General features: G+C 49.3%; 2 protein-coding genes across 44 annotated transcripts in view; one reads left to right on the top strand and one right to left on the bottom strand.

Moving 5' to 3' along the window:
* The window catches only part of bent (projectin protein bent), a 59,208-nt gene that overhangs the window by 3,672 nt on the left and 43,538 nt on the right, over nt 1-11,998 (bottom strand). For all 43 annotated transcript variants that reach the window (XM_076692508.1, XM_034332943.2, XM_076692509.1 and 40 more), the window contains 23 exons: nt 11,066-11,953; nt 10,687-10,989; nt 9,717-10,598; nt 9,395-9,650; nt 8,981-9,306; nt 8,597-8,899; nt 8,134-8,518; nt 7,839-8,044; nt 7,308-7,768; nt 6,712-7,246; nt 6,448-6,642; nt 5,888-6,371; nt 5,231-5,818; nt 5,052-5,167; nt 4,688-4,972; nt 4,466-4,605; nt 4,121-4,384; nt 3,442-4,058; nt 1,046-3,370; nt 848-981; nt 555-762; nt 315-467; nt 1-227 (listed from right to left, as the gene is read on the bottom strand). In XM_076692508.1, the coding sequence (XP_076548623.1) occupies nt 1-227; nt 315-467; nt 555-762; nt 848-981; nt 1,046-3,370; nt 3,442-4,058; nt 4,121-4,384; nt 4,466-4,605; nt 4,688-4,972; nt 5,052-5,167; nt 5,231-5,818; nt 5,888-6,371; nt 6,448-6,642; nt 6,712-7,246; nt 7,308-7,768; nt 7,839-8,044; nt 8,134-8,518; nt 8,597-8,899; nt 8,981-9,306; nt 9,395-9,650; nt 9,717-10,598; nt 10,687-10,989; nt 11,066-11,953 (10,281 nt within the window). The remainder of the gene's footprint in view (nt 228-314; nt 468-554; nt 763-847; nt 982-1,045; nt 3,371-3,441; nt 4,059-4,120; nt 4,385-4,465; nt 4,606-4,687; nt 4,973-5,051; nt 5,168-5,230; nt 5,819-5,887; nt 6,372-6,447; nt 6,643-6,711; nt 7,247-7,307; nt 7,769-7,838; nt 8,045-8,133; nt 8,519-8,596; nt 8,900-8,980; nt 9,307-9,394; nt 9,651-9,716; nt 10,599-10,686; nt 10,990-11,065; nt 11,954-11,998) is intronic.
* The window catches only part of LOC117608226 (uncharacterized), a 36,862-nt gene that overhangs the window by 5,861 nt on the left and 19,003 nt on the right, over nt 1-11,998 (top strand). The window lies entirely within an intron of this gene.

Genomic DNA, 11,998 nt, shown 5'->3' with positions numbered 1-11,998 from the left:
CGAAACAGGAATCGTATATCTTGTATTTCTCGATCAACAATTTCCTCAACGAAGAGTATTCGGCTAATCGGCCGATAGGAAGCACGTATTTGTCCCAATTCTCGTACTTGGCTCGCAGTCTGTCCCTGAATCTGAGGTATCGACTGCTCGAGATCGGAGTCGTACGATTACTGTGATCACCGGTTAACCATGGATGCAGGAGACACTCGTGAGCGGTCATACGTTTCCTTCGCAATCAACGTAACGTTTTTGTAAAATTTCATTTTAAAAAGAGCATTCACGATTTATACAGAAGATTCATGATTAGAACGTACTCTTTGTTCTTGACGAGCAGCCGCCTGATAAAGTCCTTGCCTTCTTCGGACACGTCGCGGAATGCCTCTTCGTCAAAGTCCCAGTCGCAGGCTTTAACGTTCTTCAGAGTTTCGATGTCGTTGTCTCCGGCAAACGGCGACAGACCGCTCAACCTGTGAAATCGATGCAATTGACTCTTGGTCATAACGAGCCTCCTAGGCAGATCGCGTTCGATAAAGCGAAAGGAAAGTTTTGCTTACAAAACGTAGGCTAGTACACCGCAAGCCCACATGTCCGTGTAGAAGCCGACTGGTTCGCGTTCAACGATTTCAGGTGCAGCAAATTCTGCCGTACCGGTGCTGATCTTAACAACCTCGTTCGGGTCGAGTTTCGTGGCCAAACCAAAGTCAATTAATTTCACGTTGGTACTGTTTCGGGTCTGGCACATGATGTTTTCGGGCTTGATGTCTGAAAGGTAGATAACGATAATAAAATGGTAAGATCGATGAAAAGATAGAAAAGGGCAGAAAACGAAAAGAAGAATCATATTTACCTAGATGTATGATGTTCTTTTCGTGCATATGTTTTACAGCCTCGCAAATCTGTCTCATGTAGTTGATCACTTCGGCTTCCGACATGGTATAACCTTCCGCCGTGATTCTCTCGAACAGTTCACCGCCGGATAAGCTAAAAGGAAGAAAGAGTTAAGATTTAAGAGAGAGCGAGATGAAAAATCAACGTTGATACTCACAATTCGAATATCAACACCATTTCGTCGTCGTCCTCGAATGCGTCGTGAAGATTGATCAGTTTCGGATGATGCAACTGATTCATTATATCGATTTCCTTCCTGATCAGTTCCTTCTCCATCGCGTGGGATACGGGGATAAATTTGGCGGCAAAGATGTTACCGGTGGCTCGTTCGCGACAACGGTGAACCACGCCGAACGCGCCGGTTCCAATCTCCTCGAGAATGTCGTATCTATCGTAGACCGAGATGTGTTTGATTTCAACCGGCTGCGGCACGTACTTGCTGTAAACATCAAACACGAATTGGTCGTAGTCCCGTGGTTTCTCGTCGCTTCGTCCGCGAATCTTCTTGCCGGACTCGTCCACCGGGTATTCCTTCTTCTTGAACTCCCTCTTGACGGTACCCTTGGTGGTGATCAGAGGCGTTACTTCGCTCGGGTCCGATCGGCCGTAAATGTTCTCCGCGGAAATTCTGAAGTCGTATTGATGGCCAGGGCTGAGCCCGGTAACCGCCATCGTGCAGAATCTGGTATTTCCGACTCGGATCCAGCTGGTCATCGGATGTTCTCGCTTCTCGACCAGATAATTGGTGATGTTGCTGCCGCCGTCCCAGACCGGTGGTTTCCAGCTGAGGGCCAACGAGTCGTGGCCAATGTTGTCCACCTGTGGGAATCTGGGCGGGTCTGGACGATCGCTGATCTGAATCTTGATGATGGCCGTGTCTTGGCCTAGATCGTTTTCGGCGGTGATGCGATAAGGACCTGAATCGATTCGACTGCCGTCTATGATGGTGAGGACCGCGTGTCTCTCTTTCACCTCGACGGTGTAGTGTCCCCCGGATTCGATCACCTCGCCTTCTCTGACCCAGCTGATCTTTGGTTTTGGGTAACCGGTGAACGGAATCTTGATCACGACGTTGACGCCCTTGTCGAAGAATGCTGTGTCTCGGAAACGAGGCGGTACGTTCAGTTTCGGCGGTGTCTTGATCAACAATTCGCCTTTGGTTGATTTCACGCCACACTTGTTCACCGCTCGGCAGAAGTACTCGTCCGCGTCTTCGCCGAAGACGTCGTGGATTATCAGATAGTGCACGTCGCCCTCCGAATATATATTGTATCGGGAACCGCTGACGATCTCGCGTGCTCCCTTGAACCAGGTGATAGTCGGTTTCGGTGTACCGATGATCTTGCATTGGAATTGCGCGTTGTGATATTGCACGCAGTTGACTTTGTGCAACGGTTGAATGACTTCCGGTGGTTTGGCCGCTTGAGGATCGGTGATCTTCACCGAGGTCGAAGCTTTCGATTCTGGACCGAGACCAGCGGCGTTCTGTGCGAACACGCGGAACTCGTACTGCCTTCCTTCGATTAGGTTGCTGATATTGATCTGAGTCGGCAGGCAGATAACGATGTTGACGCGTTGCCAGGTTTGACTGCCGGCTTCTCGTTTGTCGATCCAGTATCCTTGGATCTTCGAACCGCCGTCCGTCTCTGGCTTCTCCCACGAAAGGTTCACAAAGTCTCCACCGACTTCGATCACCTTTGGGGTTCCCGGTGGACCCGGAGGATCGAACGGTGCCTTGGCTTTGATCGGATTGGTACCCTCGAGCGGAGGTCCCATTCCGTTGTCGTTCACCGCCATTACGCGGAAGAGGTACTCCTGTCCTTCCGTCAGACCTTGCACCATGAAGGTGGTGTCCTTGCAGAAAGAGGAGACGATGATCCAGTGTGTGAGGCTGACGTCGCGACGTTCAACCACGTAGTGAGTAACGCGTAAACCGCCGTCGAATTTCGGTGGATGCCAGGAAAGCGTGCAAGTGTGTTTATTAATGTCCGAGACGTCGAGAGGTCCTGTTGGCGGTCCGGGTAGACCGGTGATGTAGACGTTGAAGGAACCGCTCACGCTACCGCTGTCGTTCGATATTGACAGATCGTAAACGCCAGCGTCCTCCTTTAGAATATCCTTTATAAAGATGATCAGATACTCGTCGAACACCGTGTACTTGAGATGACCCGTTTCGACCACTTTGTGCCCGTCTTTTTTCAAAGTAACGTCCATCGGTTGATCGCCGCTGTAATAGATCTTGATCTTGGTGTTATCTCCCTCGGCTAGGTACAAGTCATCCGGCATGCGCTCGATGCGAGGCGGAGTACCGATCTTCAACCAACACGTTGTCGTAGCTATACCGAGCGGATTCGATACTTGACAACTGTAATCGCCAGCGTCCGCGTCCCATACTTCTGATATAATCAACCTGTAGATACCGTCGAACGCTTCTGTTCGGAAACGACCACCGATCGTGATCTCTCTGCCGTTCTTCAGCCACCTAATTGAGCGTAAAGATTGTAGAAATTTGATTGTAATCGGAAAATAAGATAGGATTTCGCGAATACTAACCTGGCGGTTGGCAAAGGCTTTCCGGTAGCTTCGCATTCGAGTACCAGCATCTTTCCGAGCGGTGTGTGTTGACTGATCGGCAGAGTCCTGACAAATTCTGGTTTCTCCCCACCTTCGACCTCGCAGATCTTGACGGGTGTGGTGCAAGAGCTCGGCTCGGATCTTCCCGCAGCGTTCACCGCAAATATACGGAACTCGTAGTCGCCGCGCTCGATCAGATGCAAAACGGTGTACTCGGTATCGGTCACGTTGTACTCGTTGCACTTTGCCCAAAGAGCGCTTCCGACTTCGCGCTTCTCGATTATGTAACCAGTGATGCGGCTGCCACCGTCCGATACCGGAGCCTCCCATTTCAGGTCAACGTAGTTCTTGCCAACTTTAACTACCTGTGGTGTACCTGGAGGCGAAGGTACGTTGAACTTGCTCTTCAATTTGAACGGTGCCGAAGGTGGACTAGGCTTGCTAAAGCCGGCAGCGTTCTTTGCTCTTATTCTAAACTCGTACTCGTGACCACTCAAGAGATTGTAACAGATATAAGTTGTATCTTTGACCAGGTAGTCGTTTGCCACTCGCCATTGAGCATCGTCGGCAGGATCGCGGAATTCGATCTTGTAACCCTGAAGAAGAAATAAATTGGTTGTTTGCTACGGGAATGGTATCGAGACAGCAAAGTACGTACCTGAATACGAGATCCACCGTCGGATATGGGTCGAGTCCATACAACTGTCGCGTTCGACGTGTCCCAATCGATAACGCGCGGTTGTCCAGGTGGTTCGGGCACCGTGAATGGGAATTTGGCGGTGATCGGTTCGTCGGCTTGTAACGGATCCGATATTCCGTACTGGTTCTCCGCGCGAACACGGAAGTTGTACGTGCGATTCGGTTCCAGACCGATCACGTCATAGTGAGTGTTCCTCACGAAACTGCTCAGTTTTACCCAATACTAGAACCATTCGTGACATTTAACATCAATTTCTTATCCTTATCTCGAGGTTTGTGTAATTTATAAATTGTATAAACTTACGCCAGCCGGATCCAATTTCTCGACAACGTAATTCGTGACAGGTGAACCACCATCGTCGAACGGTGGTTTCCAAGACAACGTGCAGGTTTCGGGAGTGATGTCGGATATATCGAGAGGTGCTTGCGGCGGTGATGGTTTGTCTGCGAACAGAATAAAAAAGTTCGATTGATTTCAAGTATAACGAATTAAATCTACATGGCTAGTTGGAAGAAATATGCTTACCGACAACGAGAACCTTGCAGGAAGCAGAGTCTGTGCCAACGGTGTTCGTCAGATAAATCGTGTAAGTTCCCGTGTCGGATCTCTTGGCTTTCTTATTGATGAATTGCGAGGCGACGTCCGTGGTATCAAATTTGATCCTATCTCCGGTAAGGACTTCTTCGCCGTTGATGGACCAGCTTGGTCTTGGTTTTGGATTTGCCGTGTATGGTACCGTTATCGTGAACGGTTCTCCGGCAATCACCGTCATATCGCGAATGCTCAGATCGGACGTGATCTTTGGTGGGACTGGAACGAATTTCATTCGAGACGTAATCGCCGACGATCGATCGTAGCTCTTTGAAATCGTTTCTCGAGGAATACTTACAAGGCGGTGCACTGGCTCTGATCACGTCGGAATTGGAGCTCCATGGTCCACGGCCAGCTGCATTTTCAGCTGCTACGCGGAACTCGTAATCGTGATTTTCGATCAATCCAGTCACTCTGTATAAATTCAAACAGCGTTGTGTATTCGCGTGAAAAATTCTTCTTAAATTAACCACTTACCTATAAGTAGTCTCGTGAACGAGAGACGGGGTGGCTTTCACCCATTTGTCCTCGCTCAGAAGTCGTTTCTCGATAACGTATCCAAGAATAGGAGAGCCTCCATCGTGACGAGGCTTGGTCCAGGTAATCGTGATGCTGTCTTCGGTAGTTTCGACGCCTCTTGGAGTTCCAGGTGCTCCAGGTGGATCGAACGGATGTCTAGCCTTGATCGGATCCATCGTCGTAACAGGATCCGAGGTGCCGTATTGATTCTCAGCCATCACCCGGAATTCGTACATGCTTCCCACCATCAGGTTCCTTACTCGGACGAACGGTGTTGTGATGTAGCTGCTAACCTTCGACCACGTTCCTTTTGGTTCTCGTTTCTCGACCACGTAGTTGGTAATATCGGCGCCACCGTTGTCTTTCGGTGGATTCCAGAAGAGAGTAAGAGCGTCTCCGCCAAATTCGTCGGCATGGAGATTCACGGGAGGATTTGGACGATCGAGAACTTTAACGTTCACAGTGGCCGTGTCGAAGCCGGAAGAATTGCGTAGCTGCAGACGGTACTGACCGCCATCCGAACGCTTCGAATTCTTCACCACCAAGCTGTAATCAAAAGAATTTAATAGTCTACAGTTCTTTATCCGTTTAGAAAAGCAACGTTTCAATAGATACCTAGCATAGTCATCACCCAACTGTTGGTGTACTCGTGAGTCGGTTTCATCTTTGATAACGTCGTTAGCGAACCAGGTGGCAGTTGGTTTCGGAAAACCGATGTATGGCACGTGAATAGAGAAGTCTTCGCCTGCACGAACGGTGATATCGCGAACTCCACCAAGATCCATGACGGGTTTGTTGGGTTGTTCCTCGATAACGATCGGATTGCTCGCGCGACTCGGATCGCTCTTGCCGACATCGTTCACCGCGATCACCCTGAACAGATACTCTTCGCCTTCGGTCAGTTTCGGGACCGTGTAAACGTTCGTTGGTATCAATGCACCGTTTACGTCGTCCCATTCGTCCTGAGCTCTTGTCTTCTTCTGGATTATGTATCCTCTGATCTTGGCACCACCGTCGTTGCGCGGTGGACGCCAGCTAAGCGTCACGGAATCCTTCGTTATTCTGTCAGGTTTCGGTGGCTCGGGAGCATCAGGACGTACTGATGAAACATCGTATCGTAAACGTTAGTTAATCGATCTGTTAAAGCACTTAGGTACTTGTTTCGTTCTACTTACGACGTTGATGCCCAGCAGTGATCGGTTCGGTAGGCTTGCTAGGTTTACCAGGTCCTGCTTCGTTAACAGCAATCACTCGGAATTCGTATTTCGATCCTTCGTGAAGGTCTTGCACGGTAAAGGTTGTATTTGGAGTTGGATAGTTGTTAACTTTCAACCATTCGCCACCGCGTTCACGCCTCTCCACGTAATATCCTGTAATTGAAAAAGATGATATTTAAATGTATGCGAATATAGAATATTGTAAAAAATAACGTTTCTTACCAGTGATAGGCTTGCCACCGGTATTGACCGGTGGGGTCCAGAGGAGACTGCAGCTGTTGGGTGTGTAGCCAAGGATTTCGGGTTGACTTGGCGCATCTGGTGGATCGTACGGACTCTTGGCGATAACTGGTTTCCCTTCTAACGGTTCCGAAACACCGTACATGTTCTCCGCTCGTACCCTGAAGACATACTTTTTGCCCTCGGTGAGTCCTTTGGCAGTGTAGCTGGTTCTCGGACAATAACCAGGAGTTTGACGCCAATTGTCTGCTCCGTAGTCCGATACTTCGACGATGTAGTTGGTAATGTCGGACCCGCCATCGTCCAGTGGTCGGTTCCAAGACAAGGATACGGACTCTTGAGTGGTGCCAGTGTATTGAAGAGGACCTTGGGGTGGTCCTGGTCTGTCTACCACGATCACCTCGATGTCGGCTGAATCTTTGCCGTGCTCGTTCGTTGCCGTAATCGTGTAAAGACCGCCGTCTTCCCGTACCGACTTCTCGATCGACAAGTTTGTGCGGTCGCTCTTCGTTTCGGTCTAAAAATTATTTATCGATATTAGCTAAAAACTTATCGACAATGCCGTGCCTTTTACTTACAGTGATTCGCAAAGTCTCGACGAGAGGCTTTGAGTCTTTGGTCCATTCGATGGTAGGCGTTGGAGCACCGGACAATGGAATGTTAACGTTGATCGGTTCTCCGGCACGAACTTTGATCCTACGTCCTATCAGTGCGTCGAGATTCAACTTCGGCTTCTCTTTCATCGGTTTCGCGATAAACACCGCAGATGTGTCGCTAGGTTTGCCTGCTCCGGCGGCATTTATAGCCGTGACACGGTACTCGTATTGGTGACCCTCGGTTACGTGATCATCGTAATATTCAGCGTACCTCGCAGGCTCTTTGTTCAACTTTAGCCAGCGACCGGTTGCACGGTCGCGACGCTCCACGTCGTAACCGATGATCTTCGATCCACCGTTGCTGATGGGCGCTGTCCACCTGATCTTTATGTGATCCTTGTCTGCGTCGACGCATTCCGGCTTGCCAGGCTGTCCAGGTGCAACTGAATGAACAAAATGTTTGCAACGGTTAGACGTAAATTTACTATATTCGACAGTAAATTTGAAATTTACCGAATTGGTTCTTGGCGACGACCGAGTGGTCGGTGGTCAGCGGCTCGGAACGTCCTTGAAGATTTTCTGCGGACACTCTGAACTCGTACGTGGTACCTTCGAGTAATCTCGGAACGGTGGCGTGGTTGTACTTGGGATTAACGTGGGTTACCGCTGGTACCCAGCCTCCACCGTGAGTCAAATCACGTTTCTCGATTACGTATCCACTGTGAAAAGGAACAAACGCAACGTTATCCTGTAGTTTCGTCGTATCGCGTTTTTTATTGGAAACTTTTCAACTATTATCATTACTCACGTAATTTCGCTACCACCGTTATCCTTGGGTGGTTTCCAGGACAAAGTAACCGACTGGCTCGTGATCTCTTCGTATTGCAAAGGACCCTCTGGCGGGCCTGGTCTGTCGAGAACGATCACCTGGAAACTACCTTCGTCTATTCCGCTGCTGTTCTTCAGCAACAGGTGATACAGGCCAGAATCGGATCGTTGAGCATTAACGGTATGAACGATGGTGTGATAACCGATCGAAGTAACGGTCGTCCTTTCGGTCGTTTGCAGTTCTTGGCTTCCTACGGTCCAACTGACTTCCGGCGTTGGTTCACCGACGAAATCAATGTCAACGTGAAAGATGAGGCCAGCCTTGATGCGGATGTCTTGCAAAGGCGTCTTGATCTTTGGAGCCACTGAAACGATTCAGTTTGACCATTAGCGAAACGCACAATTAAATGATATCATTATCATTATTTGTTGTGGAAACTCACGGTAACGTGGTTTCGCAGTGATGAGGTCGCTCGGTTCGGATGGTTCCGATTGTCCGGCTGCGTTCACCGCGATCACACGGAATTCGTATTCTTGTCCTTCCGTTAAGTCGGGAACGGTTGCGCTTGTCTGATTAGGTGGTACGTGGACAGCGTTAACCCAGTAAGGACTACCCTTCTCTTTCTTTTGAACAATGTATCCTGTGATCGGAGAGCCACCGTCGCTGCCTGGCGCTGGCCACTTCAGATCCACGTGATCTTTGTCCCAATCCGTAATCTGTGGCTTTCCAGGTGCGTCTGGCTCGTCTAAACGAATTTAATTGTCCCGTTAGTAAGCGCAAAATAAACGCATTGAAAGATGAAACAATTAATAAAGAATGCGCTAACCGAATTCGTTCTTGGCTACGATGCTCTTGGGTGCTTCGAGCGGATCGGATTCTCCTATGGAATTAACAGCCTTAACTCGGAACAGATACTCCTTGCGATGTGTCAGTCGGGCTACTTCGTGGCTCAGTATCGTGCTCATGCCAGCATCGGACCACGTGCCTCGAGACAGGTCCATCTTTTCGATAATGTAGTGCAAGATAGGACTACCTCCGTCGTCCGCCGGATGACCCCAAGTCAAATGACAACCTTCTTTGGTAATATTGCTAATTTGTAGTGGTTTCTGTGGTGGCGAAGGTCTGTCCAGAACAGTGACTCTAGCGCTCGCGCTGAAACATTTTAATTTTCGTATACAATGCATCACTGAATTTAGACCTTTCAAAAAAATCCGTCCTATGGTGAGTTAATGATAATTACCTGAATTTTCCTTGATCGTTTTCGAGAGTCAATGTGTATCGACCGGTATCAGAGCGAACGGAGAATGGTATCTCAAAGGTAGTTTCGGTGTGAGTAGTGTACATTTCGTGACGAGAATCGGCCATGATTACTGCACCTTCCAGCGACCATGTGGCCACAGGCTTAGGCGAAGCTTGGATGGGAATGATGTAGCTGATCTTCTGTCCAGCTCGAACGACAAGGTCGTTCAGTAGGTGCGGGTCGAAAGATGGAGCAACTGTAATAAACGTTTAACGTTAGAGTCGAAGTACAATACTTGGGCCTAGGAGGATATTTCACTTACGGAATCGTGGTTTGGCGACGATCGGAGCAGAAGCTTCCGAGGGTTCACCAGGACCAGCTTTGTTCACAGCGATGACTCTGAACTCGTACTCTTGACCTTCTATCAGATCCGGTACTCTAGCGTTAGTCTTATTTCCGTCGATCTCGAGCGCCTTCTCCCATTGTCCGAAACGTGGTCGTTTCTCGATAATGTATCCAGTTATGGGTGAACCGCCGTCTTTCTTCGGCGCTGCCCACTCCAGGTCGACGCGATCCTTGTCCCAGTCGGTAGCGACCGGTGCTCCCGGTTTGTCAGGTTTATCAAATGGATCTTTAGCAGTAATCGTATCCATACCGGTAAGCGGTTGAGATTCTCCTTGTTTGTTAACGGCACGCACGCGGAATTGATAATCGTGTCCCTCGATCAGATGATCGACGTGAGCATAAGTGGTCGTTGCTTCTGCTACCGGTACCCATCGCATATTTTCTGTGTCCATCTTCTCCACCTGGTAATATTGTATCTCCGAGCCACCGTCGTCTTTCGGTGCTCGCCACTTCAAGTTGCAACCGTTCTTTGTCACGCTGTCGATCTTCAACGGACCCTCCGGCGGAGATGGCACGTCGAGAACGTTCACGGTTAGGGTAGCGCTGTCTCTGCCGTTGATGTTCTTGGCTTCCAACGTGTATACGCCAGAATCGGAACGTTTCGCTTCCATTACGCGAACTTTGGTATTGTAGTCTTCGTTGACGATTTTGATACGATCCGTCGGTATGATGACCGTACCCTTTAGCGACCATTCCTTGGTTGGAGGTGGCTCGCCGATTACCGGAACGTCAAAGTCGTAGAAACCACCAGCTTTTACTTTCACATCCAACATGTACTTCCTGTCGATCTTTGGTGGAACTGAAAATAAAATTGTTATCTAAATTAATAAAAATTCATCGTGGCGAGGGGTGAGACCAGTCGATAAATCGAGGATTCGAATACTTACGATTCTTAGGACGCGCCAAGTGGGATTTAGAAGCGTCGGACGGTTCACCCGGTCCAGCTTTGTTCACCGCTCTAACACGGAATTCATAATGGGTCCCTTCGACAAGATCATTCACTTTTCCACGATTCACGTCACCCTCGACTTCCGCGCATTTCTCCCAAGTAGGACTGTATTTGTCTCGCTTCTCTATGATGTAACCAGTAATGGGGGAACCGCCGTCTTCTTGAGGACGATCCCATTGAAGTTCGACAAAGTCAGAGTCGTAATCGCTGACGACTGGCGTGCCAGGCTTTCCTGGTTCGTCTGCAAATTAGAAAATGACAAAATGATAATACAATTTGTTACATCTTTGATTGATAGAAATTGAAAGTTCGCTTACCGAACGGATTCTTTGCTTCGACGCTTTGCATAGCAGTGAGCGGTTCCGATTTGCCTTGTTTGTTAACCGCTCGTACTCTAAACTTGTATTTGTGACCCGGAGTGAGCCCGTCCACTTGAAGAGACGTCTCAGGTCCGTCGGTTTCACCTGCTGGTACCCAACGACCGGTCGTTTCGTCCATCTTTTCGACGACGTACTTTTCGATCGGTTGACCGCCGTCGTCTTCCGGAGGTTTCCAAGTTAGTTTACATCCTTCGGCGTGCACGTCCGATGCTCTAAGCGGTCCTTGAGGTGGGCTAGGTTTGTCTAGTACCGTCACTTTGACCACTGCCTCGTCCATGCCGTTTATGTTCTCGGCTGTGATCGTGTATTTACCAGATTCAGCTCTGGTTGCCATTCTGACGCTGAGGGTGGTGTTGTAATCGACGTGTTTGACTTTGATGCGATCGGTGGGCCTGACCTCGCGTTTGCCCAACGTCCATTTGGTGGTTGGTGGAGGTTCACCGGTAACCTTCACGTCGAAGCTGAAATTCTGACCAGCTTTGATTCTGACCTCCACCAGATTTGTACGATCGATCCTGGGCGCTTGGTTTCGCGGTTTGGCAATGATTGTTGGCGTCGCATCGGAAGGCTCGCCGGGGCCAGCTTTGTTTACGGCTCGTACACGGAACTCGTACGGTTGGCCTTCTATCAAGTCGGGAACGGTTGCCGATGTTTCGTCCGCCGGCACTTCGAGAGCCTTTTCCCATTCACCGTATTTGTCTTTCTTTTCAATGATGTATCCCGTGACAGGCGAGCCACCGTCGCTCTCGGGCGGAGTCCATTTGAGATCGACGTGGTCCTTGTCCCAATCGGTGACTCGTAGATCGCCAGGTTTACCTGGTTCGTCTGAAATTGAAAACAGACAGGTTTATTTTTCGTTTCGTTTTTAGT

The sequence above is a fragment of the Osmia lignaria genome, chromosome 15, assembly GCF_051020975.1.
Source record: "Osmia lignaria lignaria isolate PbOS001 chromosome 15, iyOsmLign1, whole genome shotgun sequence".
NCBI lineage: Eukaryota > Metazoa > Arthropoda > Insecta > Hymenoptera > Megachilidae > Osmia > Osmia lignaria.
This window is presented reverse-complemented; position numbering and strand designations above follow the sequence as displayed.